This window comes from Cetorhinus maximus, chromosome 2, assembly GCF_964194155.1.
Source record: "Cetorhinus maximus chromosome 2, sCetMax3.hap1.1, whole genome shotgun sequence".
Classification (NCBI taxonomy): Eukaryota; Metazoa; Chordata; class Chondrichthyes; order Lamniformes; family Cetorhinidae; genus Cetorhinus; species Cetorhinus maximus.
Genome location: NC_135880.1, coordinates 29851359 through 29879147, shown reverse-complemented (window position 1 = coordinate 29879147; position 27789 = coordinate 29851359). Strand labels below are relative to the sequence as shown.

The 27789-nt window shown below is 43.4% G+C and overlaps 1 protein-coding gene across 11 annotated transcripts in view; it reads right to left on the bottom strand.

Annotated features, from left to right (window-relative positions):
* The window catches only part of LOC144692864 (storkhead-box protein 2-like), a 320994-nt gene that overhangs the window by 10864 nt on the left and 282341 nt on the right, over window positions 1-27789 (bottom strand). For 10 of the 11 annotated variants that reach the window (XM_078561970.1, XM_078561935.1, XM_078561962.1 and 7 more), the window contains exon 2: window positions 12435-12587. In XM_078561970.1, coding sequence (XP_078418096.1) covers window positions 12435-12587 — 153 coding nt within the window. Of the gene's footprint in view, window positions 1-12144; window positions 12249-12434; window positions 12588-27789 lie in introns of those variants that run through there. The other variant, XM_078562012.1, reaches the window with a different exon arrangement.

Genomic DNA, 27789 nt, shown 5'->3' with positions numbered 1-27789 from the left:
CCTCTTATCTATCTAGTAACCCTTGATAGAAAGTGGTGTGAGGACCCAAATATATTCCTGGGCGCAGGGAAAAATCAAAACAGTTTGATCTTAAAGAGGAGGGGGGAGGAGCAATTCAGGGAGGGTAAGGGCAGCTTCAGGGGGGGTTGGTGGGAGAGGATGGAATACTAATCACGACATGCTAACTTGCCCCCAAGAGAACATAATGGCCTGGATTTTGCTGTTGTAATGACCAGCAAAACTGTCAGTGATCGCCATCATTATTCCACAGCAGCCGGCAGCAGCACCTGGAGTCTGCAGGGGTGCAGAATAACGTGGAGATCCAAAAGTCACTGTCAAGTGATTCTACACTTCTCCAGGTGGTGTGGTTTTGAGTCAGCCCAAAATTGCAATCTATGGGAATTAATTAAACTGATCAGAATGTCCACTCTTACACGATTAAGTCTCTGTCTCGGATGTGCGCTTGCTTTTGAAGGAGGCCACACCTGTTTTTTTTAATTTGGTGCAGAGACCTGTAAAAACCCTTGGAAAAGTTACAAGTTATTGAATGAAATGCAGCTGGGTTTTTAACGATGCACTAACCTCATAATTACTGCTAAACATCCTTGCCAGACCTGAAAAGCTAATTTTACATTTATGGAATGTCATATTTTTCCACAATGATTAATAGAAAGGACACTTTTTAAAAAACTTTTTGTATTCTGTTTAGTTATGTTTGCTTCTACCTTAATCCAAATCATTATCATTTGTTTCGCCATCTGAACACTAAGTAAAAGGGAAGAATTTTAAATGCTTTTCTTCTCTCTTGTTCGTCCTTCAAGGTGAAGATCATCATCTGGGCTGTTTGGAAGTGTTCTGGTGGGTATGTATGTTACCGCTAAGGCTGCTCTGCGCCGGAAGGTTCTGCTGCTAATAGTACAGGATACCGCAGATGATTGAGTTTTTAGATGAGTTGCTTGTTCCTTGTGTATTCTCTCTGCCTCTGAAATGTGCTTGCTTTCCACAATACTTCTTTATTTGGTTGCACCAGGTGCAGTGATCCTGGGCAAGCCAGGACTCAAAGCTGATATCAGAATGCCTGAATGAAACATTTAGTCTCCTTATAGCATTTCCTTTGACCACAATGGGAGTGCACTCTAGGCTCAAGCTCTTCATGGATGATTTGCTTTGGTAAGCGTGTGTCAGGCATTCTGGCTACATGAGCAGCCCAACTCAGTTGTGAATGTCTCAATAAGATGTGGATGCTTGGCATGCTAGCTCGGATGAGCACCTCAGTGCCTGGTATTTTGTCCTGCCATCTGAGCTTCAGAAGCTTCAAAAGGCTCTCAAGTGAAAGTGGCACTGATACAGTCCAAGTCCCACACACATACAGCAAAGTGGGCCGGACTACCAATTTATCCTTTCATGGGCTTCGCTGGCAATGCCAGCATTTATTGCCCATCCACAATTGTCCTTGAGAAGGTGCTGGTGAAACATTGCCTTGAACCGCTGCAGTCCATGTAGTGTAGGTACACCCACAGTGCTATTAGTAAGGGAGTTCTAAGATTTTGACACAGCGACAGTGAAAGAATGGTGATCTTCCCATGCATCTGTTGCCCTTGTCCTTCTAGGTGGTAGAGATTGTGGGTTTGGAAGGTACTGTTGAAAAGGCCTTGGTGAGTCGCTGCAGTGCATCTTGTAGATGGTACATACTGCTACCACTGTGCATTGGTGGTGGAGGGAGTGAATGTTTACGGTGCTGGATGGGGTGCCAATCAAGCAGGCTGCTTTGTTCTGGACGGCGTCCAGCTTCTTGAGTGCTGTTGGAGCTGCACTCATCCAGGCAAGTGGAAAGTATTCCATCACACTCCTGACTTGTTCCTTGTGGATGGTAGACAGGCTTTGGGGAGTCAGGAGGTGAGTTACTTGCTGCACAACTCCCAGCCTTTGGCCTGCTCTTATAGTCACAGTATTTATATGGCTGGTCCATTGCTCTATAGACTTTTAGTCTGGCAGGCAGACCTACTCCTCTTCATTCCCAGACGTTTGAAGTCTGACAAAGGTTACATTTCCTTTGGCAATTCCTGCATGTGTCTCGGCATCAATATAGACAGCTTGAGAGAGTGTGCAGCCAAGATAAGTGAACCTATCCACTGCTGACAGGTGCTGATTATGAAATGAAACCTTGGGCTCGAGATGGGGGTTTTCCTGGAGTATGTCGGTATCTTCCTTCAGTCTTCTTAGTGCTGATCGTAAGACTGAAGTTGCTACATGCATTGGAGAACAAGTCCATACTACATTGCATGTCCAGCTCTGAACCAGCAGCTAGTGCACAGTCATCGGCAAACAGGAAATCGTTAAGTATGCCCTTAGATACTTTGGTCTTTATCTGGAGTCATCTCAGATTGAGCAGCTTTCCATTCATGTGATATCTGATTTCGATGCTAGGATCACCATCATGGAAGGCATCGGAGAGCATGACAGAGAAAAACATGCTGAAGAGGGTTGGCGCTAACAGGCAGCCCTTAATTAACTCTATTAGTGGCTGGGAATGGGTCAGAAGACTCATCACCATCTGGGACACACATGAGCATGCTGTCATGGAACTGTCGGACCATTGTGATGAATTTCTCCAGGCAAATTTCTCCATTACCTTTTAAAGGCACTCATGGCTGATGGGACAAAGGTCAAGTCAACAAACGTGATGTAGAGGTCCATGTTCTGTTCTTGGCACTTCTCCTGGAGCTGTAGCAGAGGTTCCTCAACCTTTTCTGACAAAGCACTGACTCTCTGACAGCAGCTCCTAGTCGAGATGTTGTGCTAAGCGGTTCAAAAGGATTCTGGTGAAAACTTTGCGGGTGATGGAGAGGAGTGAGATTCCTCTGATTGTCGCAATATTGATGAGTTCCTTTCCGCTTATATAAATGGACAATAGAGACATCTTTGTATTCTTGTGAGATGGTTCTTTGCCCCACATAGGCTGAAAGAGTTTAGAGAGCTCCCTGATGAGGCATTGACTTCAGCCACGTACAGCTCAGCTGGGATACTATCACCACCTACACCACATGGACTGTAGCAGTTCAAGAAGGCTGCATACCACCACCTTCTCAAAGGCAATTAGGGATGGGCAATTAATGCTGGCCTAGCCAGCAATACCCACATCCCATCAATGAATTAAAAAAAAGCTCCTGGAGCTTTGCTGCTCGACAGGAGTTTGATTGCATTCATCATTTGTAACAGGTGACGTGGTAAGGTCATCAAGAGAGGAGCTGATGCCAACCTGTGCAGCTTGTTGATTGCTTCTTCATGAAGACCAATCGAAGATGTGGTTACAGTGTTCTGCCAGGATTTCTAGAATTTGGGCTTTTTCTGAGAACAGTGTTGACCCGTCGGCACCGAGGATTGGTGATGAACCAGTAGACTGGGGCCTGTAGACAGGTTTCAGAGCATTTTAGAATCTCTTCCAGGCTTTGTGGTCTGCATATGACTGAAGTTCATCAACTTTCCGATTCGGTCAAGTGTTTTGCATCTCTCTCTGAGCTTGCACTGGACAGTCCTGCGGATGTTTCACCAGATATTGTGCCTGGATAGTGATGACCTGTCATTGAGGTAAACCCTTTAGAGGCGAGGTTTCTGCTCCAGTAGTTTCCGGATTACCTCATTGTTTTCATTCAATCAATCTTGATGCTTACAAGAGGGAGGGCCAAGGGTCTCTAGAGCAGTGAAGTGCACTTTATCCCTGAAGGTTGGCCAGCCATCTTCAATGCAGTGAGAGTCCATTTTCGCTGTACACAGGTGACTCTTGAGTTTCTCTGAGAGAGATTTCTTCATGACTGCCTGTTTGAGCCAAATCATTCCCCTTGCCTTGGCACCGTCAGGAAAGGGAAAGCCATGCCAGAGACATTGAGGGCAGCTTTCTTCGAGATCAGTGGGAGTGCCTTTGGCTTACTGCTGACTGCAAAATCTGGGCCACTGGATATTAATTTTCTACAATATGCTACTGAGCCCTAAAATTCTACAAATTAAAATAAATCTACCGCAAACCTTCTGAACCTAATGGCCAAGTGGGATAAGCAACAGAGTATTTATATTGCAGAGCTGCTTCAAATTGCAGGTCTGCAGTATCAACTAAGAGTTCTGGTGCTATGAGAGACAGAGAGCAACAGGACAACAGAAAAGCTAAATAAAAACTATCTTGGAGGTTGGAAATGCTGATGGCATAAAGGATAATGAAAGCATGGTGGGAAAAGAAAGTTGAGTTGAAGTTTATTGTAATTCATTTCATAAATTATTGCAGAAGGAATGATCTCTCTTGAAAGACTACGCAATACATCTGCCACTTAAAAGATTTCCACGTAAACATTGATGACCATGACCATGCTACAGGGTCAAATTTTTGTGGGGTTGGGCTAGCTCTGCAGGCCTTTAAAAATGGTGGACAGGACCAAAATGTAGGAGTCTCACTCCCATATCTAGCAGAACCCATTTTTGTCAGCAGGAGAAGGGGGTGGGGCTTGAATCACATGGGCAGGAAACCCAAACTCAGCAGGGCCATTTGAAATTAGTGCTGAGTTCAAACAGACCGCATTTTCTCTGTTCCAAGGGCCTTAACCCACGGTGTGGGAATCACAAATTCACAGAGGAGGTGAAAACACGTGTGAAGGACAAATAGGATCTGTTTAAGTGACCTGAAGTCATTTTAACCCCAGCTCTTTAAAAATGAAAAAAACAGTCTGCAACTTTCAATTGGAGTAAAAAAGACACCCAGTGCTGGAGAGCATTGATTGGCAGGCCATCTGGCGTAACTTAGAAAAAAATTACCATCTGTTCCTGCAGTTTTAGCAGACTTCCTTGGTGACATTTCCCAAGGGCTGTTATTGCAGCTGAGCCCGTTATGAATGCTTGGCTGAGTTTCAAAAGCTCCAAAACCAATTGTCTCAGCAGGGATCTGAGTTCACATTTTTACTAAGCATTTTAAGATGCTATCACAGGATTATCTGCCTTTGATGTGCGCAGTGAATAGAAGTTTGTTTTCTTTTAAAACAGAATGACCACTTGAGAGGGTTTAAAATTTTTGAACAGGTTTCACAAATGAGAGCTTTTTTCAATATAAAGTGTGAATGAGTGAGAGCTCCCTTAGATATAAAAGGTTAGTTTTTTTTCATCTCCACATGGCTCCTTTGGTCTGCCCATAGTGGATACTTGGTGAGTGGCTATAGAGGTGGCATGGGGGTATGAGGTAGCATGTTGGTCTGAGGGGGCATGGGGGTGTGAGGAGGCATGGGGATGGGTGGGAATGTGAGGGCTAGACGGCCTAGCATCCTTTTATACAATTAGGACAAAGTCTCAGGAAACTGAGGTGGGCATTTTAACCAGTTCACCTCAGTACTCACCTGCCCCCTGGCCACCTCTGAATTGCCTCTGGAGACTTGATCACTCCCTTGCCCTCCCTCACCCGAAGTGAAAATCGTGCATGCGGAGAATGTTCTATGGAGACAGGTCTGCCGAGTTGGGGAATTTCCATACTCTGGGTGAAATTGGCTCGTCAAACCTGATTTTCACTCCTGGGGGGCAGGTGGTGGGGTGCATATGCAGGATGTAGTCGGGCCCAGTGCCCAAGTCCCAAGGCGGGCTGTTTAAAAAGCCCGCCTTGGTTCTCTGAGACTTTGCCCCAGTTGTTTCCTCAAATTTTAGGCCCTCCAGCCCTCACCAACCCCCCCACCCTCCATCATCCTCCCTTCCACTCCCCATTCCACTACCATGCTCCCATGCCAACCCCAGCCCCAAGCCCCCCCATGGCACCTTATAGTCCCCATGCTAACTTAATGCCAACCCATGCCCTTCACCTACCACCCTTTGCCCTTACACCCTCCATGCCAAATCACCCAATATCCACCATGGCCAGACCTCAGAAGCCATGATGAGATGAAACAAAATAAAGGTCAAAATATCTATTACAGCTTGTACTATAGTTAAAAGAACATTCTCATTCATGAAAGCCTATTCAAAACTTTTAAATCCTCTCAATCTCTTATAAAAACAAATAGACTTGTATTCATCACATCATATCAAAGACAATTAATCTTTTAATGATCTTTTGAGCTGTCTACCAAACTGTGAATTTAGGAACCCCCTGCTGAGTTAATTATAGGTTGTGGAAAGCAGTGAAGCATTAATAATGGCATAATGATAGCTCTTGGGGAACTGCTATTCTAACTGCTAGGACAGGTTTTCTTCAACCCCCACTGACACTCTTTTTTCGTAAAATTTTGAAGGGCTGGGGATTTTAATAACTTCATAGCTTGTGCATTTTTAATTCTCACTGAAACAGGCAGCCTGTTTTTTGATTGTTAAAGGGTTGGGGATTTAAATAACTGCACAGTCCCACAATTCTACAAACCATATCTGCCCTTCATGGGAATTTACTTCTATGATAAAAATTCATGACTTCCACACTGCGGCTTAAGGCCCTTGCTATAGCAAAAATGGGCTCTGTTTGAACTCCAGCACTGAGTTCAAGAAGGGCCATGCTGAGTTTGGGTTTCCCTCACGTGTGAGTCACACTCTGCCCCCATTCCCCTACTGGTGCAAATAGTATCTGTTGGATATCGGGGTCGGACTTCTGAATCCAGGTCCCGTTTGCTATTTTTAAAGATCCATGGAGTCTCCACTACTCGCAAAAATCCACCCTAAGTGTTTGGTTATGTCTAAACATTCATGAAACTCTTGCAAGCTGATTCATTCTTCGATCCTGATACACATGTCACTGTAATCAAAGTCCTGATGAAACAAACTTTGAAGTTCTACTGTTTATGCCCTGTAATCTTAACTCCATCAAATAATACAACTCTGTTAAACCCAGTTTATCATTGCAAACTTTACTTTCTCCACTTGGTTGCAATCCCACACTAACATAAGAGAAGCTCACCCAATATATGCATGCTAAGGTGGTTATTACACCACATAACTCTGATAATAATAATGCGGGCAACATACGAATGTATTATAAATGGTCTCAGTTGACCATAAAATATATTTTTAAAAATCAACTGGACTTTTTGGAGTAAATTTTGAAAACTGCATTTTTAAAATTTGGATTTCCTCCAAAATATACTCATTCACAATTTTCCACAATTACATTATATTGATCTATTTACTTGTATTGGCCATTAATTACAGAGTTAATTTGTGCTAACAGCTGTTATGTAAACAGGTCTTTCATGTAAGATCAAATCACATACGGCACCTCTGTTACTTTTGTGAAGTGTTATGTTAAGACATAATAAATTGTTCAACAATTATGACAGAAGATGGATCTAGAATTCAATGTCCTCGTATCTGCCAGCTCAAAATCTGCCTTTTTACTCTTAGGCGGTTTACTGAAAACTAGTGAAAAGAGAAACAATAATGGTGGTCTCCCCGACCCACTCTCATCATACATGGGGAGGGGAGGCGATGGCATAACGGTATTGTCGATGGACTAGTAATCCTGAGACCCAGGGTAATGCTCTGACCCGGGTTTGAATCCCGCCATGGCAGGTGGTGGAATGTGAATCTAATAAAAATCTGGAATTAAAAGCCCAATGATGACAACGATTGTTGTAAAAAAAAACTCATCTGGTTCACTAATGCCCCTTTAGGGAAGGATTTCTGTCATCCTTGTCTGGTCCTACATGTGACTCCAGACACGCAGCAATGTGGTTGATGCTTAAATGTCCTCTGGAATTGCGTATGAAGCCACTCAGTTGTAACAAACTGCTACAAAGTCACAAAAAAGGAATGAAACCAGACGGACCACACGGCATCGACTAGGCACCGGAAACGACAATGGCAATCGCAGCCCTGTCGACCCTGCAAAGTCCTCCTTACTAACATCTGAGGGCTAGTGCCAAAATTGGAAGAGCTATCTCACAGACTAGTCAAGCAACAGTCTGACATAGTCATCCTCATGACAATGTCCCAAACTCCACATCCACCATCACTATCCCTGGGTAAATCCTATCCCACTGGCAGGACAGACCCAGCAGAGGTGGCAGCACAATGCTATACAGTCGGGAGGGAGTTGCCCTGGGAGTCCTCAACATCGACTCCGGACCCCATGAAGTCTCATGGCATCAGGTCAAACATGGGCAAGGAAACCTCCTGCTGATTACTGTACCGCCCCTCCTCCATATTGAACATCACTTGGAGGAAGCACTGAGGAAGGCAAGGGCACAGAATGTTCTCTGGGTGGGGGACTTCACCAAGACTGGATCGGTAGCACCACTACTGACTGAGCTGGCCGATTCCTAAAGGACATAGCTGCTAGACGGGGCCTGCGGCAGGTAGTGAGGGAACGAACAAGAGGAAAAAACATACTTGACCTCATCCTCACCAACCTGCCTGCCGCAGATGCATCTGTCCATGGCAGTATTGGTAGGAGTGACCACTGCGCAGTCATTGTGGAAATGGGATAGATTTCGATCAAACCTAGCAACTCAAGACTGAGCATCCATGAGGTGCTATGGGCCACCAGCAGCAGCAGAACTGTACTCAAACACAATCTGTAACCTCATGGCCCGGCATGTCCCCAACTCTACCATTACCATCAAGCCAGGGGATCAACCCTGGTTCAATGAAGAGTGTTGGAGGGCATGCCAGGAGTGGCGCCAGGCATACCTAAAAATGAGGTGTCAACCTGGTGAAGCTATAACGCAGGACTACTTGCGTGCAAAACAGCAGTAGCAGCAAGGGATAGAGCTAAGTGATCCCACAACCAACGGATGAGATCTAAGCTCTGCAGTCCTGCCACATCCGGTCATAAAAGGTGGTGGACAATTAAACAACTCACTGGAGGAGGTGGCTCCACAAATATCCCTATCTCAATGATGGAGGAGTCCAGCACAGCAGTGCAAAAGATAAGGCTGAAGCATTTGCAATAATCTTCAGCCAGAGGTGCCAAATGGATGATCCATCTCGGCCTCCTCCGGAGGTCCCCAGCGTCACAGATGCCAGTCTTCAGCCAATTCGATTCACTTCACATGACATCAAGAAGCGGCTGAAGGCACTGGGTAGTACAAAGGCTATGCGCCCTGACAACATTCCGGCAATAGTACTGAAGACTTGTGCTCCAGAACTTGCCACACCCCTAGCCAAGCTGTTCTAGTACAGCTACAACACTGGCATCTACCCGGCTATGTGGAAAGTTCCCCAGGTATGTCCTGTACACAAAAAGCAGGACAAATCCAACCCGGCCAATTACCGCCCCATCAGTCTACTCTCCACCATCAGTAAAGTAATGGAAGGGGTCATCAACAGTGCCATCAAGTGGCACATGCTTAGCAATAACTTGCTCACTGATGCCCAGTTTGGGTTCCGCCAGGGCCACTCAGCTCCTGACCGTGTTACAGCCTTGGTTCAAACATGGACAAAAGAGCTGAACTCCCGAGGTGAGGCGAGAGTGACTGCCATTGACATCAAGGCAGAATTTGACCGAGTGTGGCCTCAAGGAGCCCTAGCAAAACTGGAGTCAATGGGAATCAGGGGGAAAACTCTCCGCTGGTTAGAGTCATACCTAGCACAAAGGAAGATGGTTGTGGTTGTTGGAGGTCATGATTGCACAATGTTCAGCACCATTCGCGACTCCTCAGATACTGAAGCAGTCCATGTCCAAATGCAGCAAGACCTAGACAATATCCAGGCTTGGGCTGACAAGCGGTAAGTAACATTCGTGCCACACAAGTGTCAGGCAATGACCATCTCCAACAAGAGAGAATCCAACCATCGTCCCTTGATGTTCAATGGCATTACCATCACTGAATCTCCCACACAATGAACATCCTGGGGGTTACCATTGACCAGAAACTGAACTGGACTAGCCATACAAATACTGTGGCTACAACAGCAGGCCAGAGGCTAGGAATCGTGCGATGAGTAACTCGCCTCCTGACTCCCCAAAGCCTGCCCATCATCTACAAGGCACAAGTCAGGAATGCGATGGAATACTCCCCACTTGCCTAGATGAGTGCAGCTCCTACAACACTCAAGAAGCTGGACACCATCCAGGACAAAGCAGTCCACTTGTTTGGCATCACATCCACAAACATTCACTCCCTCCACTACCGACGCACAGTAGCAGCTTGGATATTGTCCAGGTCTTGCTACATTTGGACATGGGCTGCTTCAGTATCTGAGGAGTCGCGAATGGTGCTGAACGCTGTGCAATCATTAGCAAACATCCCCACTTCTGACCTTATGATGGAAGGAAGCTCATTGATGAAGCAGCTGAAGATGGTTGGGCCTAGGGCACTATCCTGAGGAACTCCTGCAGTGATGTCCTGGAGCTGAGATGACTGACCTCCAGTGTGTACCATCGACAAGATGCACTGCAGGAATTAACCAAGGCCAGCATCTAGATGGGAACACCACCACCTAGAAATTCCCCTCCAAGTCACTCACCATCCTGACCTGGAAATATGTCGCCGTACATTCACTGTCGCTGGGTCAAAATCCTGGAACTCCCTTCCTAACAGCACTGTGTGTACCTACACTACGTGGACTGCAGTGGTTCAAGAAGGCAGCTCACCACCTCAATCTCAAGGGCAACTAGGGATGGGCAATAAATACTGGCCCAGCCAATGAAGCCCACATCCCGTGAATGAAGAATATATAAAAAAATACTGTTGGTCAAAATCTTTCTCCTACTTATCCTGAGAAAATTTTGAAAGAGTGATTGATGTTTTTAGAGAGATTTTACTCTGGACTAAAGCCTGAACTTAAGAACTAGGAGCAGGAGTAGACCATTTGGCCCCTTGAACCTGCCCTGCCATTCAGTGACATCAAGGCTGATCTTTGAACTCAACTCCACTTTCTTGCCTGATCCCCATATGTTTTGATTCCCTTAGAGTCCAAATGCCTATTGGTGCAGCCTTGAATATGCTCACTGACTGAGTATTCAAACACTTACGTTTATAGAGTGCATTTAGCCTAGAGAAACATCACAAGTCTTTACAGATGCATGGTGGGAAAAAGATATAGTGAGCCAAGGAAGAAGATATCAGATGGATGACTAAAGCTTTACCAACTATGTGGTTTTTAGGAAGGGTCTTAAATGAAGAGAGGGGAGCAGAGAGGCAAAGGGGTTTAGGAAGGTATAGATGGCCGAAGGCATTGTCAGCAAAGCTGGAGGGAAAGGGGCTGAGTCAGTGGACCAGAAAGTTCAGGCGGGAGTTCTAGCATTGAAAGAGGTTACAGAGATAACAGTGATGCACATACTAAATGTATGGCTTTGGGGGACTGAGAGCCAAAAGGGGCCAGCAAGCATAGGCATGAGGGGTGAGCATTTTTTGCTGCAGAATAAGATACAGCCAAGGGACACCAAGCAGCAAATGGAAAAATATGATTAGAAGTGACTACCAATGTTGGAAAGGAAGTAGCAAAATAGTTGGGTTTTCTGAAGAGAAGCCAAGAGTAAAGGGTCTGGTGGCTGAAGGCAGTGCTGCTAATGGAGGGATGGATGGGAACTAAAAGACAGCCAGTTTGAGTACAATTACTTTGTTAAGCATTGCCTGAACTGGTGTATCTAAAACACTGTAAAATGCTACAGTTGGTCCATTATTGGTATTTACAATAAAGATGACACCTGATGGAATACTGAGCAATTTGTTTAACTAAATGGCTCAATCACTGAACTTAATACTTGTTGGTAATAATATAAAGGCAGATTCCTTTTATTGAAATTCTTCTATAATAACTAGTTGACTTCTAAATTTCTACTACCATATGCTGCCAGCACATCTGAAATCATTGGCTGGATTTTTTTTTCCCCTCCAACACTGGTAACACAGCAATTTAATTATAAAGGTCAATCGTACCCGTGTAAAGCTATGCTGGGCATAATTGGGCTTTGCCCACGATTGGAACAGATCACGACAATGCTTGACACAAATTACACATGAGAGTGCATTAAATGTGTAGGTCATACCAAAGAGCTACACTCTATTTTAATATGAGCAACTTAACATGCCCACTATGGGATTTGTTTCACATAAGGCTCTGCAAATTTAAAAAAAAGCCTTGAAATCTAAAGCAAGAGAGCAGAAAGTGCTGAAAATGTGTAGCAAGACAATCAGCGTCTGTAAAAAAAACACATTATACCCAAAATGTTAACCTTTCTACTTAACTTACAGGTGATGATCTACTGTATGTTTTCCGGTATTTTCTATTTTTGCTTTACAAAAGGTTCTTAGAAGGCAGCAGAGAGTTGAGATCGTTTAGCTCATCAGTCTTTCCTGTATTGATGCAAACACATACTGATTCACCACTTAAACATATAGCTTTGACTACAATATTGTGGGGCTATGTCACTTAAAACTTCTTTTGACATTGAAGAAACAAAATACCTTTTGACATTGTTAAATTCAGAATTGCTGCTAACCTCAATATATTTTGCAAAGTATTTGTCGCTAAAAACATACCTGGAAAGCAGGTAGCTAAATGTTCCATGAGTGCCTCCTGTGTGACTGGTTTCCTTGAAGCATTCATTGCTGAGATGGCCAAGCAAAGAATTTCCCCAAGTGGAATAAACTGTGATTGGCTGATGGGGGACATACTGATCGGTGACACATCACCTATGGATCAGATACAGAAAAAAAACTAATTAGATTTATTGTATAAAAGACAAGCCACAGTTATTCTGTTTAAAATACGCACTCCTCAGTATCCACAGATCGAACAAATACTTCATAAAAGGAATCAATATTGGTCAGTGTAAAGATAAATCAGATATTTGCATCAAAATAAATCATGCATGGAAAGTAACAATAAATGTTGAAAACTGGCACAGAAATCTGACATATGAACAGCTCGTAAATGAATCCTGTGCACCTACTCCAAATCTCCCAGCTTTCAACTACACTATAATAAAAAGTCAATAGTGTAACTAAACCAGAACCCAAAATAATATTCATTCAGAACAACAACATTTCCAAAGTCAAAGTCTGGGGTTGTGCTAAGTTAACCAATATTAGGAGTACTATAGGTTTTAGCTTGCTTAGCTAGGCTGGTGGGAACAGGAAAAAATATAACAGCGTTCTCATTCCCAATCAGCATTCAGCAACCTCTGCTGCAAGCGAATGCACGTGGTTGCCGGGCTAAGGCAGGATCAGGCTCACTTGTGATCTCTCTAATGGTTTTTTGTACAGCTACTACTGCTGACCATTTGCACACTTGTACAGTGGCTGACTTGAGCAAGGTGTTGTACTGATGTCTGCCTCTACCATTGGAGTACAATAATACTCTATCATGAAACACCGCCTTTCAGCAGTGGGTCATTATTGGAGTAATTCCAGGTTGGTAACTGGAGGGAAAAGACTGATGTGTCTCTGGAATAGTTCAAAGGAATAAGCTGTCTACTACAAATCATGTTTTTGCTATTATTTTTCATTGATAACACAAAACTTACAGAGCTGTGTTCTGAAAATTACAACTGGATTACAAAATATTTGAGAGCTCCAAGCCCTTTCTGTAACTGTGATTGCTGTCAGAAAGGCCAGTTTAAGTAGCCCATTTTACTGCAGACCCTCAGGATTGAAAAGGCACAAACATATACGCTTTATTTTCGCTGAAGTTGCCATCTCCCTCCTGCGATGATATACCACTGTAAACTGCAAGTTGTGACATTGGAACACAAAGCTCAATCTATAAATTTGCACATCTGATGTCAAGACGGGATTATTCTCTTGCGCACTGAGACGCTATTGTTCTTCATTAGACAACCTCTGGCACCAGTTCAATCTGACATACCACCATTGATTTCCCATGGCAGAAATAAGGCAAAAAGCAGACAAATACACATCGATAAACCATTTCAAACACATCAGTTTTACATTTTTATATGCTTGGACAGGCTCGACATTTACAAAAATAGATCCCCAAAAGCTAGCTGAAAACTGCATACCTCACTCAGAAGTTCTACATATTCTAGCCATTTGTTAGTCTTTATTAAGTATTGTCTAATTCATTCACATTTTTCACCACCCTGACATTTCCTGCTTTACAGTGTTTCACTTTTTGATATATATTGCTGCACAAAAAGAAAGTTTGTGACATTTTAATTTGTAAAGTGGAGATGGAGGCGTAGCGGTAATGTCATTGGACTAGTAATTCAGAGCCCCAGGTTGATGCTCTGGGGGCATGGGTTCAAATCCCACCACAGCAGTTTGTGGAATTTGAATTCAGTTAATAAAAAATCTGGAGTATTTTTTTTTTAAAAAGAGCTAGTCTCAGTAATGATGACCATGAAGCTATCATCGATTGTCATAAAAACCCACCTGATTCATTAATGTCCTTTAGGGAGGGAAACCTGCCATTCTTGTGACTCAGGAACCACAGCAATGTGGCTGACTCTTAAATGGCCTAGCAAGGGCAATTAGGGATGGGCAACAAATGTTGGCCATGAAAAAAATAAAACCTGGAAACCGAACTATAGGCACTTAAATCACAGTGAGTTGGAGATTAGCACTCTGTTCTTTGCCTGTTCACAATGCAACATTTGAAGCATATTTTCATATTTGTTATGTCGTAGAGAGTTACGATATTATAGTATAATGTGGAGAGAGCCTCAATGAAGAAAAGCCAGGTCAACGTTAATTAGAGTTTTCCCCTTCTATGTTTACCTTTTGCAGTTGGCAAAAGTCTTGAAATAATGGAGGTTCTGTCTCCAATGTTTAAAATCAGGAGGAGAAGTTGAAATTCCATAGATTCCAGCAAGATACTGGAGGAATGACAGGTCTAAAATTAACACAGAGAAAAGCAGCTTAACACCTAAAGTAAATGCCAGAGGCATAGCCACATTGATTTCGAAGGGATTTCCTGCTATTTTGTGCAGCTTTGGCATTGGCGCAATATCATGCTAAAAATGCATTCAAATTAGGAACTTAATATTAACAGAGTACTGCTAAGCCACTAAATGGTATTGGGTTTGCTTATCTCTACATCTAACTTTTGAAGTAGGTAGGGGGCCAAAAATAGCACATTTGAAGATTCAATTCATATGACTACAACAACAACTTCCATTTGGTGTAACCTTTAAGGTATTTTATAGAGCCATAATCTGATAAAAATGGATGCTAAAGCAAAGAAAGAGATGGAGATGGGGGAGAGGGAACCTAAAATTTCATCATAGGTGGCTTTTAAAGAGGGTTCTAAAGGAAGAGGGTGAAAAGACAGTGGGTTTAGAGAAATAATTGCAAAGCACTAGGCCTAGGTGGTTGAAGGGACAAATGTGGGAGTATAGGCCACAAATAATTTGGTTATTTATTGAACAATTATTTGCATAATTTATTCACATGTGAAAATGGTCACCAAAACAGCGAACAGAGAGATTAGGACAGATTTGTTTACACTGAAGGCTGTCACAGCATGAAACGTTTGTTACAGGAATTAGTTGTGGAACATGCTTTGCAGCTTCTATGGAAAAATTGGATCAATAGTTGAAGCAATGGAAAATACAGGACAATTGGGCAGATAACAGCAATGGGCTGAATGGTCTTCTGTACTGTATTGCTGTTTGGGCCTAATTTCTTCTACTCCAACTATCTCAGGCTCACACACAGGCCAAATTTTCATTCGAGACAATAAATTACACTATAAATAAACAAATGTTTAATGGCAATTGTTATCAACTCTACCAGTAGCATTATACAATGAGCAGCTAACAAATACTGCATTGAAGCTGGTGAGTGTTGCCTGACATTTTAAAACTCTTAAAGTGTTCTGTGCATCTCTGCTTTGCTTATTCTTTCCATGAAGCTTACTATTGTGCTGCTGCATTGTCACTACCCCATTTATCTGGTTTTGCATTGACAATATGATGATGACAGAACTCTATTGAGGTCTCGGGGGGAGACAGTGTTGTGTGGTGCAGCATAAATGCCTAGTTATTTCCTAATTGTGATGAAAGGTATATTTTTCAAAAACAAGTCGTGGTTTGCTAATATTCCATAGCAGAATTACAAACCGAGGATAAAATAGATTTGCAATTCTTCTATCAGGATAAGGGAGGTGGTTTTAAAAATGTAAGCACAGGGAACCTGCAATCTGAACTGGAAAAGCGGCAAAATTAAAAAAAAAACCTTGATGATTTAAAGCCAGCTATGTACAGTCATGTACACAGTGCCTGAGTATACTGAAGCCTGGCCACCACATTAATAAGGAATGCACCCCCTTCTTTTGGAGGGTTGGGTAGATTAGGTGAAGTGTTTGCATGACAGCAGGTAAAATTGCGGCCATCTGTCTTGAATGACAATGAAGCTATTTACAGATGTAACAAGACACCTCACTTCATCTCTGAAAGAGAGGGCGACAGGAGCATTCAGGTGAAACTGGGGATTGTGACTTGGGGCCCCGCAGTTTTACTAAAGCTTTTCACTGGAGTTCATTGTGATTTATCTCATGTTTTCCTGGCTCCAAAATGTTTCCTTATGAACATTTCATCATCTTGACGATAAAAGTGTAGATCAGAGTTGGTCTGGCAGATTCTTTGTCTGTTCACAATACTTTCATTTTCCTGCTTTGGAGAAAATATCCTTGTTATACTTTTTGCTGCTTTGTGTAAATTCAGTGGGCATTAGGCAAGAACTTGGTGCACGAAGCAGCAAGAATGGCTTCACAACTTACTGCTTAATTTTATTTAGTAGAGTTGGGTACATATGACAATGGTGCATAAGTTATTTTGCTGCAGCAGACTAACAGGGGACTGGGCACAAAGGGCAATCCCTCCATCAGAATCGGCACACTCAATATTGGGCCTGGGGCCTCATGTAAATGAAAGCTGTGAACTATGCCTGGTTGCTGGGCATCCCCATGCAGCTCGCCAATAAATCGGCATTGGATTTTAAAACTGCTACAATGCTGAGAAGTGGCCGTCAGGTAGATTCTGGGAGGGTGGTGTGGTGGTGGGGGTGATTGAGGGGAAGAAGGTGATTGGGAGGAGGCGAAGTGATAGCTAACAATGAATGGTGTTCAGCTCCAAATTCAACTAAATTGTTATCTAAAAACAAACTTGCCTTTTTAGTGGCAGCCTCCAGCAGCCCCCAAGAGATCGCTGGTTACGCCGCACATAAACCACGTGCCAGTCCGGTGCTGGCTGAGTTCTGGGCAAACAAGGGCCCTGGACACTTGGTGGGGGGGAACTGCTCGAGGCCGCCACTAAAAAGGCAAGTTGGAATTTGGAGACGAACACGATTCATTGTTAGCTAGCACTTCGCCTCCTCCCAATCACCTTCTTCCCAGCAATCGCAGCACTCCCGCTCCCCCCTGCCAGAATCGAACCGACGGCCACTCTCAGCATTGCAGCAGTTTTAAAATCCAATGTCGATTTTCACCCTTTACCGATATATATGTGTGTGAAAGTTGCCCGCCATGCTGGCTGCCAGGCTGCCCATTGAACACCTCTCATCCGGGTGCAGAGTCAATCAATTTCTAGGCTCATAGCTCTTGCCTGATAGCATTTGATGAGATGACATAGACAAACAAACTAAAAAATTAACAGTCGGGTCCAACTCTAATTCTCAAATTGCTAATTCTGATTTAAAGGTTTTCATACTGAGCCCCACAAACTTTAGGGGAACGACATGAGTATGGAGAATTTGACTGCAGGAATATTCTTTGGTTGGGTGCAGGACTCAAGGGCTAAGAGATACAGTATAAAGGATTGAAAAGGAAAACAGGCAATGTAGCCAACATTTTTTTTTAGTAAGAGTCCAATAGAATTGTGGACCAGATTATAGAGGGATGATGGAATAAATAAAGCACGACATGTTTTAAAAAAGATTTGATGAATTCTTGTTTGGAAAAGGGATATGTTATTCTATACTCATGGTAAGGAACTTGATGGCAGGCTTAGAAGGATAGGCTGTGGACCAATGACCTTATACCCAAGAGATTACTCTGCTACGAGAAAAATACAACTTAAGATATTGTTGCACTTGCCTGTAAAACTGCTGTTGCCAGCTGTGTGATGTGGAGCATGATTCCCTGTATTCTACCATTTTGAGCCATTTTTTGAAACGCTTTAGGATCTATTGCATGATGCTGATTATGCTTGCAAACACAGAGCATAGGCTTTCTGCTTTTACTTTACAAAAACAAGCAAGTGCAGATTTGTGGTCCCGGAATACTGCCATTTCCCTGAATATCAGGTTATTTACACTAAAGGAGAACCATATGTCTCCCTCGTTGCTGCATTGCTGTATAACCTCGATTATGAATTTTAGCCCAAAGTGTGAACTGAATTTTCGCTCCCAGATTTGGGACATTTCCCGGCTCCACAAACCCGACCTTGGAGCAAGTGCCCCAGAAGTTGGGATTTTCGTTCCGGGGTGCTGGGTTTCTCTGGGAGTTGGGTGGGCAGCCCTGGAATGAGTGCAGAGTGGGCTGGGCGGAAGGCCTGCCTCGGTACTCTAGCACTGTGTTGAAGTTTAAAAAAAAACAATAAAACATTAAACAGCCCTCCAGCCTTCATCCCTCATGACCTGTCATGCCTCATCCATGCCAACCTATGCCCCTCATCCATCCACCTCCTATGGCCTCTCATACCCTCCATGCCAACCTATGGCCCTCCACCCACCGCATAACCCCTCATACCCTCCATGCCAATTTATGCCTCCATCCCCATGGCCTCTCATGCCAACCTATGCCCCTCTGCCTACCCCTATGGCCCCTCATACCCTATGGTTGTTCCATGCCACCTCATGCTCCTCTCCCTATCCCCATGGCCCTTTCTAGCCCCTATGCCAACTTATGCCCTATGTCCCTAGTGCCTATTCATGCCAACCCATGAACCCACCCACCATGGGTTGACCTCAGGAGCCATGCCGAGATGAAATAATATTCTAAATGTCTATTGCAGTCTTTACTTTTTTTAAAAACACTCATTAATTTATATTCCTTCAACTACATAATCCCTTGTAAGAACAAACATTTCATTCAAAGACATAATTCCTCATAAAACAAGGATTGGAATTCATAGTTCCACTTCAAAAGAGTCTATAACTACCTGGAGCTATCAATCAGGCTGTGAAATGGCAGGCACCCTACTGTGATAATGGAAGGTTGTGAAATCAGTCATGCAGCACCAATCCAGAATTGGTAGCTTATGTCAACAGACAGAATGAAATAGCAAGCAATACTTTTTTTTTTAAAACACTCCAGACATTTGTTTCAAATATTAAAAGGGCAGGAATTTTAAATGCCTTGACAGTTGCCAATGACAGAAATCCAACTCAGCCAATTAGTGCCCTTCAGTCTACCCTTGATCATCAGCAAAGTGACGAAGGTGTTGTCAACAGTACTATAACATAAGAACACAGGAGCATAGACTTAACAGTTCATTTCGACCCTTTTGACAATTGCCTTTGACAGTTTGTTTTGGCCCTTTTGACAGTTCCAATGAGCTTGGCAGTTAATGAGTTTATGCACTTTTTACGCTCAGTTATGCCTACTTTTAACAGCCCTAAGGGGCACCTTACCTCTCCCAAGGGGAGTCTGACTTCCCCCAAAGGTTTCCTGGAGCCACATCCAAAGGGGTAGCCCACCTCTGCAAAGGACCTCACAAAGTTCAGGCCTGCTCCCACAAGGTCTAATCTGTGCATATTGTGTTTCACACATCTGGTCACAAAAATTAGACATAAATGGAGGCAGCTGCTGATTTATATGGGCAGCTGCCTCCGTGAAACGTGCTTGCATGAAACATGACCCAACCCCATGAAAATATTAGGTGCCGTGTTCGGGTGCGGGACATCCAATTTCCAGCCTCTTCCACAATTTTTACAATGATGGAGAGGGTCTCCGTCATTTTGAAAATCCAAGCGTATGAGTCTCAAGCCCACAATTGAAATCTAAAAGCATCCCTATTTACTGCAATGTTCACATTATTTCATACTTTTGATTGATACTCAGCTAACTTTTTATTTCTGATCTTAATAAAATAGCCACCTCAATGTGTTTTTTTTTATTGCTGTGCAGGATTTCATAGTATGAAGTCAAAGTGACATTTGTGAAGGAAGAACAAAATATTGCGGATGCTGGAAACATGAAATGTTTACTGTTTCTCTTGCCACAGACGCCAAGGGCCACAGGCTCCTTTCAGGCTGCACAGGTGACACCAGCAACATCTCATTGTTTGTGGTATGCCGATGAGCTGTAAAATTGAGCCTCTGTTCGGCTATTTAAGTGGATGTAAAATATCCAATGGCACTATATTCAAAGAGGATAATTTCTACTGGTGTTCGCATCAAAATTCCTCTCAACTAACGCCACAAAAGAAAAAAACAAATTAGCTGCTCATTCTCTGCGTCTGCTGTTTTTGGGATTGTGCTGTGTGAAAATTGGTTATTGTGTTGTCTACATAAGAATGATTGCACATTAGAACTGCTTTAGGATATCCTGAGAATATGAAAGGCACTATATAAATGTGAGGCCACCATCAGCACAACCTTCTGCTTCCTTTTATTTCAGTGCACTGCAAAACAGGCAGCTCAACTTCAATGTTGATTCCACATTGTTCAGTGAGCCTTCCCAGCCCCACGGAAGAAAGTTTATGACAGAAAATCAGTTAGGAAAAGCCTATTATTAATATCGGCATACCGTTTGTTGCTAGCTCAGACTGAGAATTGGCTGTATGATATAGCCACAAAGTACAAGGCAGTTAACACTGCATGTTCAGTTGAATGAAATCCATCTGTCTGGGTATTGTTATGTCTTTCTGCATGTGAAAAAAAAACATTTTAATGATTTGAAATTGCAATTCCAAACCCTTCCGTGTTTAAATTACTGTAAAATAAACAACAGTGGGAGAAGTGAAACATTAGACCAAAAGGCATTATGCAGCCACAATATACAATTCAGCAGTTTAGAAATTTGTGATGCCCGCACTGCTACAAGCATACATGCAGCACAACAATCCTGGCCTACTATTTGTATAAGTTTGCAACCTTATGGACAGAATGTTATGCTTGGCACGTGGGCGCGTGCCCGACACGCCTGAGCGTAAAATGATGCGCGATGACATCGGGCGAGCGTCCCGACATCATCGCGCAGTCTCGCGATATTTCGTTCGGCAGGCACGCGGAGTCGGCTGCGCACCTACCGACAATTATAAGGCCTATTAAGGCCATTAAGAAGTTAATTAAATTCAAATTTACACTGCCTGTCCAACCTAACAATTGGCGGGCAGGCAAAAAGGCCACGGGCTGGATGAGGTTTCCTAAAGCAAATAAACATCAAATAAAAATTTTATTTTTGAATTAAAAACATGTCCCAGCTCAAGGGCAGAATTCTGCCCTTGGTGGGCGTGCGGGCCCCACCGGCTCGGCGGCGGGCGGACAGCCGACCCCCGCCACCGAAACGGGGCCTGCCGCCATTTTTAGTGGGCGGGCCAATTAAGGCCTATCCAGCGGCCTGCCCGACAGGAAGCGCTATGCACTTCCTGTGTGGGGCGGGGGGGAGGGAGGGATTCCCCAGCTGTCAAAGTGTGCTCTTTAGCGCATACGTGTGAAAGTGCGCACTGCTCCCTGAGACTAAGTGCTGTCTCAGGGAGATTAGTGACAGGTAAGAAAAGTCAAAAATTAGAAAAATTTAAAGATTATTACCATGTTCCCCTCATGTGACAATGTCATACGAGATGGGACATGTTAATAAAAAGGACATAAACTTTATTAGACTTTTTAAAAACGGACATGAAACCTCATCCCGCCAGGTTGAGGTTTCATGTATTATTAGAAGCCCGCTGGGGCTCCTGGCCTGCCCGCCAGCCTTAAGGTTGGACCGGCAGGTCTTTAATTATCTTAATTATCCTGTCAATGGCCTTAATTGGCCATTGACAGGTCGGCGGGCGGACAGCTGATTTCGCTGTCCGCCCGCCTTCCTCAATATTTAAATGGACCGGGTTGACGTCGGGGGTTCCTCCCGATGTCATCCCGCGTCATTTTCCCGTCGGCGAGCGGGCCCCACCCCCAAATCGCTGATGGGAAAATTCAGGCCCAACTGACAGAGTCACATGAGGGGACATGTTTTATGACAATTTTATTTCCTTTATTTTTTTTTAAACAGCACTTCATCTCACTGAGGCACGGAGCAGCTCTGTGCCTCAGGGAGATTATGCAGCACTCTTTCGTGTGCCCTCCTCCCTCCGCCCGCACAGGCAGCGCTGAGCGCTGCTGCTCATGTTCCATGCTGGGCAGGCCTTAATTGGCTCGCCCAGCGTGAAATCGCGGTGCAGAGCCGATCACGGGTGGCGGTCAGCTTCCTGACCCCCCTGCCTGCGCCCACCGAGCACCCCAGCCAAGGGCAAAATCCTGCCCTATATTTTTGCTCAATAAGTACATCAATCCATACAGTTTTTGTTTGTTTGTCAGCATTTGCAATGAACAAGTGATTGTGTTCTGGAGGGAAATTTTTGAGTCTAGTCTAATTTTGGTGTGCCCCACTAGGTCAGTTACAAACAAGGCCATTTGGTCTATTTAGTTCACCCCCGCCTACACAATACACCGCCCCCATCCTTCCAGTCTCTGGAGTTACTTCAATGTTTTTGCTGAAATAGGTTTGTACTCCCTATTCTTTAGGTGATCTAATTAAGATGTTTAAAATGATAAATGGGTCCAATAAAGGTAGGTACAGCAAAACTATTTTCTCTGAAAAGGGAATCCAGAACAAGGGGGCACATATTTACAATTACAGCTGTTGAAGTCAGGAAGTACTTTTCACAAGAACGATGATGGAAATTTCAATTTCTCTCCCCTCAAAGGCTGTGGGTGCTGGACCAATTAAAAATTTGTAAGACTGATATCAATAGGTTTTAGTTAGGTGCGAGTATCAAGAGATAAAGATCAAAGGCAGTAGATGGAACTGAGGTACTGAGTGGCCATTATCTGACTGAACAGCAGAGCAAGCTTGCAGGCTGAATGGCCTGCTCATGTTCCCACGTCCCTCTACTACCATCCTCAAAAGGCCACTTCAGTTGATAACACCTTGTAACAAAAAATGCTTCTCATTTATCAGCCCTGAACTTGCCTTTCGCTACTCTCTACTTTTATCCCTTGTCCTTCAGGTTAAAAATCAGATAAAGCTTCAGATTTACCTTTCCCATTCTACAAGTTTTTTTTCTTTCTCACATACCACTATAAAGTCCATTCTCTTTCACTTCCTTTCAAGGCGAGAGGCCAAGATTTTCTAACTTATCACAATTTAGTTCTCTGACAGCGGGGACAATATTTTGTCCTCCTTAGCAGCATTTTTAGGAACTAAATGTTTCCTTGTGACCAGAGGTGTATACGGTGCTTAAACTGTTTCACCATCTGCGCTGTCACCCAATTGGTTGAGGTTGTAACAGAGACTGAGGGCAGAATCTTCTGTTTGGTGTGCGGGCCCCACTCACCGGCGTGTAAAATGATGCGCGGTGATGTCGGGTGTGCGTTCCGACATCACCGCGTGTCATTCTGATCTTCCATTCAGCGGGCGCGCACCGGAGTCGGTTCTGCACCCGCCAAACTGTCAAAGGCCTGTTAAGGCCATTAATAAACTAATTGAAGTAATTGTCAGGACTGCCCATCCAACCTTAAGGCATACTCCTGCTCCATAATTCAACTCATATGAAATGTACATACATATAGCACCTTTAATATAGAAAAAGTTCACTAGGCCTTTTGAAGTAATCAGAAAAAAAATTGATGCTGAGCAAAAGAAGGAGATGTTAGGATGGGATGACTAAAAGCTTGGTCAAAGAGAAATGTTTTAAACGAGTGCCTGAGTAAGATTTTAAAACCAAATAGAATTTCACCTAGAGAGACCTGGCCCTATAGAACCCCACAAACTCAGTTCATTAAAAAATGGACATTTTCAACTCACTCATTCCAAAAACAATATCATGTGCTCCAGCAGATGCAGGGTTAACCTTGACCCATGAGCAATGTCACAGGAGATGTCTGAGCTTACATTAAAAAATAACTAATCCGAATTCTGAGGTGCAGCATATTTTGGCTATTCTGTTGTGAAATTATAATTCGAAACGATCACATCTTAAAGTTTTTGAAGAAAAGAAAAACATGTTCTTCCCTGGTGCTTGGCTAACATTCATCCCTCAACCCAAGCCACCAAAATTTCCTGGTTATTTTATTTGCTGTTTGTGAGATTTTGCGGTGTACAAATACTGCCACATTTGCAGCAATGTAACAACAGTTGTCGCACTTCAGAAGGAATTAGTTTTGACTTCCAGAAAACATAAAAGGCTCTATATAAATGCAATTCTTTCTTTTCTCTTTAACTGTGGCTTTACCAACATAAAAAAGCATCTTGTATACTCAAGCTTTCAATTAATTTGTAGTGGAATATTGTGCATGTTTGATTCCTCAAATCTGACAGATACTGCTCAATACTTAAATATGTACGACATGCATAATACCTTTCCTGACATTCTTTCTGCAATTAAATAATAATGAACAAATTAACTTTAGCAAAGTATAAAATACATCATCCATTTGTCTGTACCTCCATGTAACAAATACAGCTGTATCAATATTGATGCTCCAGTTTCTCATAGTGCCGCACTTGGCATGTTCCAGTACTGTGTTAAATACAGCATAATGCCTCTCTACTTCCATAAGGGCAAAATTCTGCAGTACAAACATGGTAAAACCAAATCAGGCTAGTTTACTAATGTCCAAATTCATGCAAGGCCTACTTATAACACTCATGAGGTTTGGAGCACTGAGTAAGTTTTTGTCATTCAATTGTGTCTATTTTGCATAATATATTCATGTGTGGGGACTGAGATTAATTTGCTGTTCCACTAAGTCCCTAAAGTACCTCCAAGGTTCATGCTCCAAAAATAATTTGCTTCAATAATTTTTATTTTGGCGCTAGCCTAAATTTCTATCTCCATGAAAACTGTAAATATAAATATGTGATTAAATTGGTGGTTTTGGAAGGGAGCAAGGCTTCCTTGTGACTGGATGTTTGTAGGATAACCACATTTCTGAACTAATGAATTGTATATATATTTTTAAAGAGATTTCTTTTCCTCTGCGATTTTCTTATGAAATCCCTCCTTCCCTGAAGGAGGTAACTGTTGCTGTGACACAGCCCAGCAGGGATTGAGGTTCTTCCGGAACTTCAACCAAATAGATCATTCTTGTGTGAAGCTGGACACAGTACTCGCTCATCAATCGAAGCATCAGAGCCGAGTTTGACTCTGTTCTCTCCTAGCATTGAGATATAGGCATTGCAAGCAACAATTGATGGACAACAATCGGGAGTGGGGGCCCTCATCAATTCTTCCTCTCGTCTATTCCGCGGTCACTGAAGCTATCATTGCCATCCTGCTGGATACTGAGCAAACGAGAACAGGGATTATGTAAATGTTAAAGGTCAGACATGGTTGATCAGAAAAGTTCTTAGGAAATTTAGGATAATAATGAGCTGACAAAGCTGAAGGATTCATGAAGAAAGGTCAAGATGACAGGACTCCAGTGGTTGAAGGAGCAGCCAACAATGATGTAGCAGAAGGAATAAGAGCCAGGAGTAAAAACAGAAAATGCTGGAAAGACTCGGCAGGTCTGGCAGCATCTGTGGAGAGAGAAACAGAGTTAACGTTTTGAGTCCGTATGATTCTTCTGAGTATAGATATATAATATACATGTCATACGGGCTTGAAATGTTAACTCTGTATCTCTCTCCACAGATGCTGCCAGACCTGCTCGAGATTTTCCAGCATTTTCTGCTTTTATTCCAGATTTCCAGCATCCGCAGTAATTTGCTTTTATTTAAGATCCAAAAGTAATCTGGTATCAGAGGAACAGAGGGCCCCACACAGGGACGATTGGGTGGCAGAAATCACTGAAAGAATGGGGCAAGGTTGTTGAAGAGATTTGAAAGCAAAGGTGTTGATGTTAAACTCCATTTATTGGGATAGTGCTGCTTGGCAAGGGCAGGAATAAAGGGACTGCACTGGTGAAGACATGGGCTGTCATATTCTGAATGCATTCTGGTTTGCACATGGTAGAGGCTGGCTAAGACACTTAGTGAAGTTTAGGGTTTCAGGAGCAAGGCAGGGGGAAACTAAGGGCTAAATGATACAATGTTGAGATCAGCCAACTCAGTAGAGACCAGTAATCGAGCCTGGAATTTCCTGATCTGTGAAACTCCAAGTGTAATACATTGATCCTTTGGGAGGCTATGTATGCATATTCTTCACTTTTAAAGTGCTAGAAAGACACGAAGCTATAAACTAGCTTCATGGTAGGTCATTAAATTATTAGATTTATGGAACCATACATGTCCATAAATATTTAAACTTTTGACCACAAGAACAGTTCGAGGTTGCTGCAGAAAGATTTCTACAGAGGTAGAATTGTGCAATGGGATCTGTAACATCAACCTAAATAACCAGGAAAACAGACAGGTCCATGGTTTAGCATCTCATTTGAAAGTCACAAATAAATTGGGTACCCAACAATAAAGAGTTGAACCCAAGATTTACTGTATCATTGACCAGGATCTACAGAATTTATTAAATGAAGGATATGTCCATGAAATTTATGGGTGTGGACACCAACACTGAAGCAATAACAGATAGAAATTAGCTCCCGCTGCATCCGCTTTTAAGAAATAGGACTGGAGCAACAGGCGCCAATTTCCCAATGCTGTCGCCCACATCCCAAGGGTGGCTGAAATACACACATGGCCATACTGGATCAGATGATATTGGCATGTTTCAAGTGGCTGCTTAAAAGAAGCGGTAGGCCCTTTGCATGCAAAATTGAGGGGTCCAAAGCCTGTTACAGGGTTTCTCCATGAAAATGGTCAGCATATGCTGTACCCAGCCCATTCAGGTGTTTTTTTTTCAGGCGCTTCACCAGCCTAACCAGTAATTAAAAGGATCATTGGAAGCCACCACTAAAAAGATAAACTTTCACTTTTGAGCTTGCCTTCAAGTGGAGCCAGGCTCCACAGCTCGACTTTAGGCTTGGAGGCATGCTAGCTCCTGTCCTGTTCTCTTTCCCTCAATCCCAAGACTTACTGCCAAATTGGTCATCCTCAAAGTGATGAGCTGCCTCTGTCCTTCCAACAGGCATCTCTTTAGTCCCAGGAGACAGAAGTCCTGCTGCCCAGAGTTGCTGGCTAACTACAGACCGAGGTGCCCTCCCACCCAGGTGATAGGTAACCCACACACTTACCAGTCAAGCAGGCTGCAAATCAGCAGGCCTGCCTGGAACTAGGTTAATCCCAGCAATGGCGGGAAGAGGCCCTTAAGCGGTCATTACTTGGCTACTTAAGGGTCTTAATAGATGGCAGGGTGGGAACTCAGTGGGGTTCAGATACGCCTCTACCCCACTGAATTAATTGTCCTTCCCGCCTCCAAGCTCACCATCTCCAGGAACAGAAGACGCTGCCTGTTGTTTCCAATCCCTCCAAAGCCTCCCCCCTCCCTAGCTCTGTTACCTCCTCTAGCCTACAACACTCCAAGATCTCTGTATTCCTCCAGCACTGGTCTCCTGCGCATCCCTGATTTTCATTACTTCTTCATTGACGGCCGTGTCTTCAGCTGCCTGGACCCTAAACTCTGGAATTCCCACCCTCTCTCTGCTTCTGGTGAACTGACAATGGAAAACAAGGAAATGGCAGATGAATTGAACAGGTATTTTGCATCAGTCTTTATTATAGAGGATACAAGTAACATCACAGAAGCAGCTATGAATCAGGAAATGGAAGGGAGGGAGGAACTCAGAAAAATGACATTCACCAGAGAAGTAGTACTAAGTAAATTGTTGGGGCTGT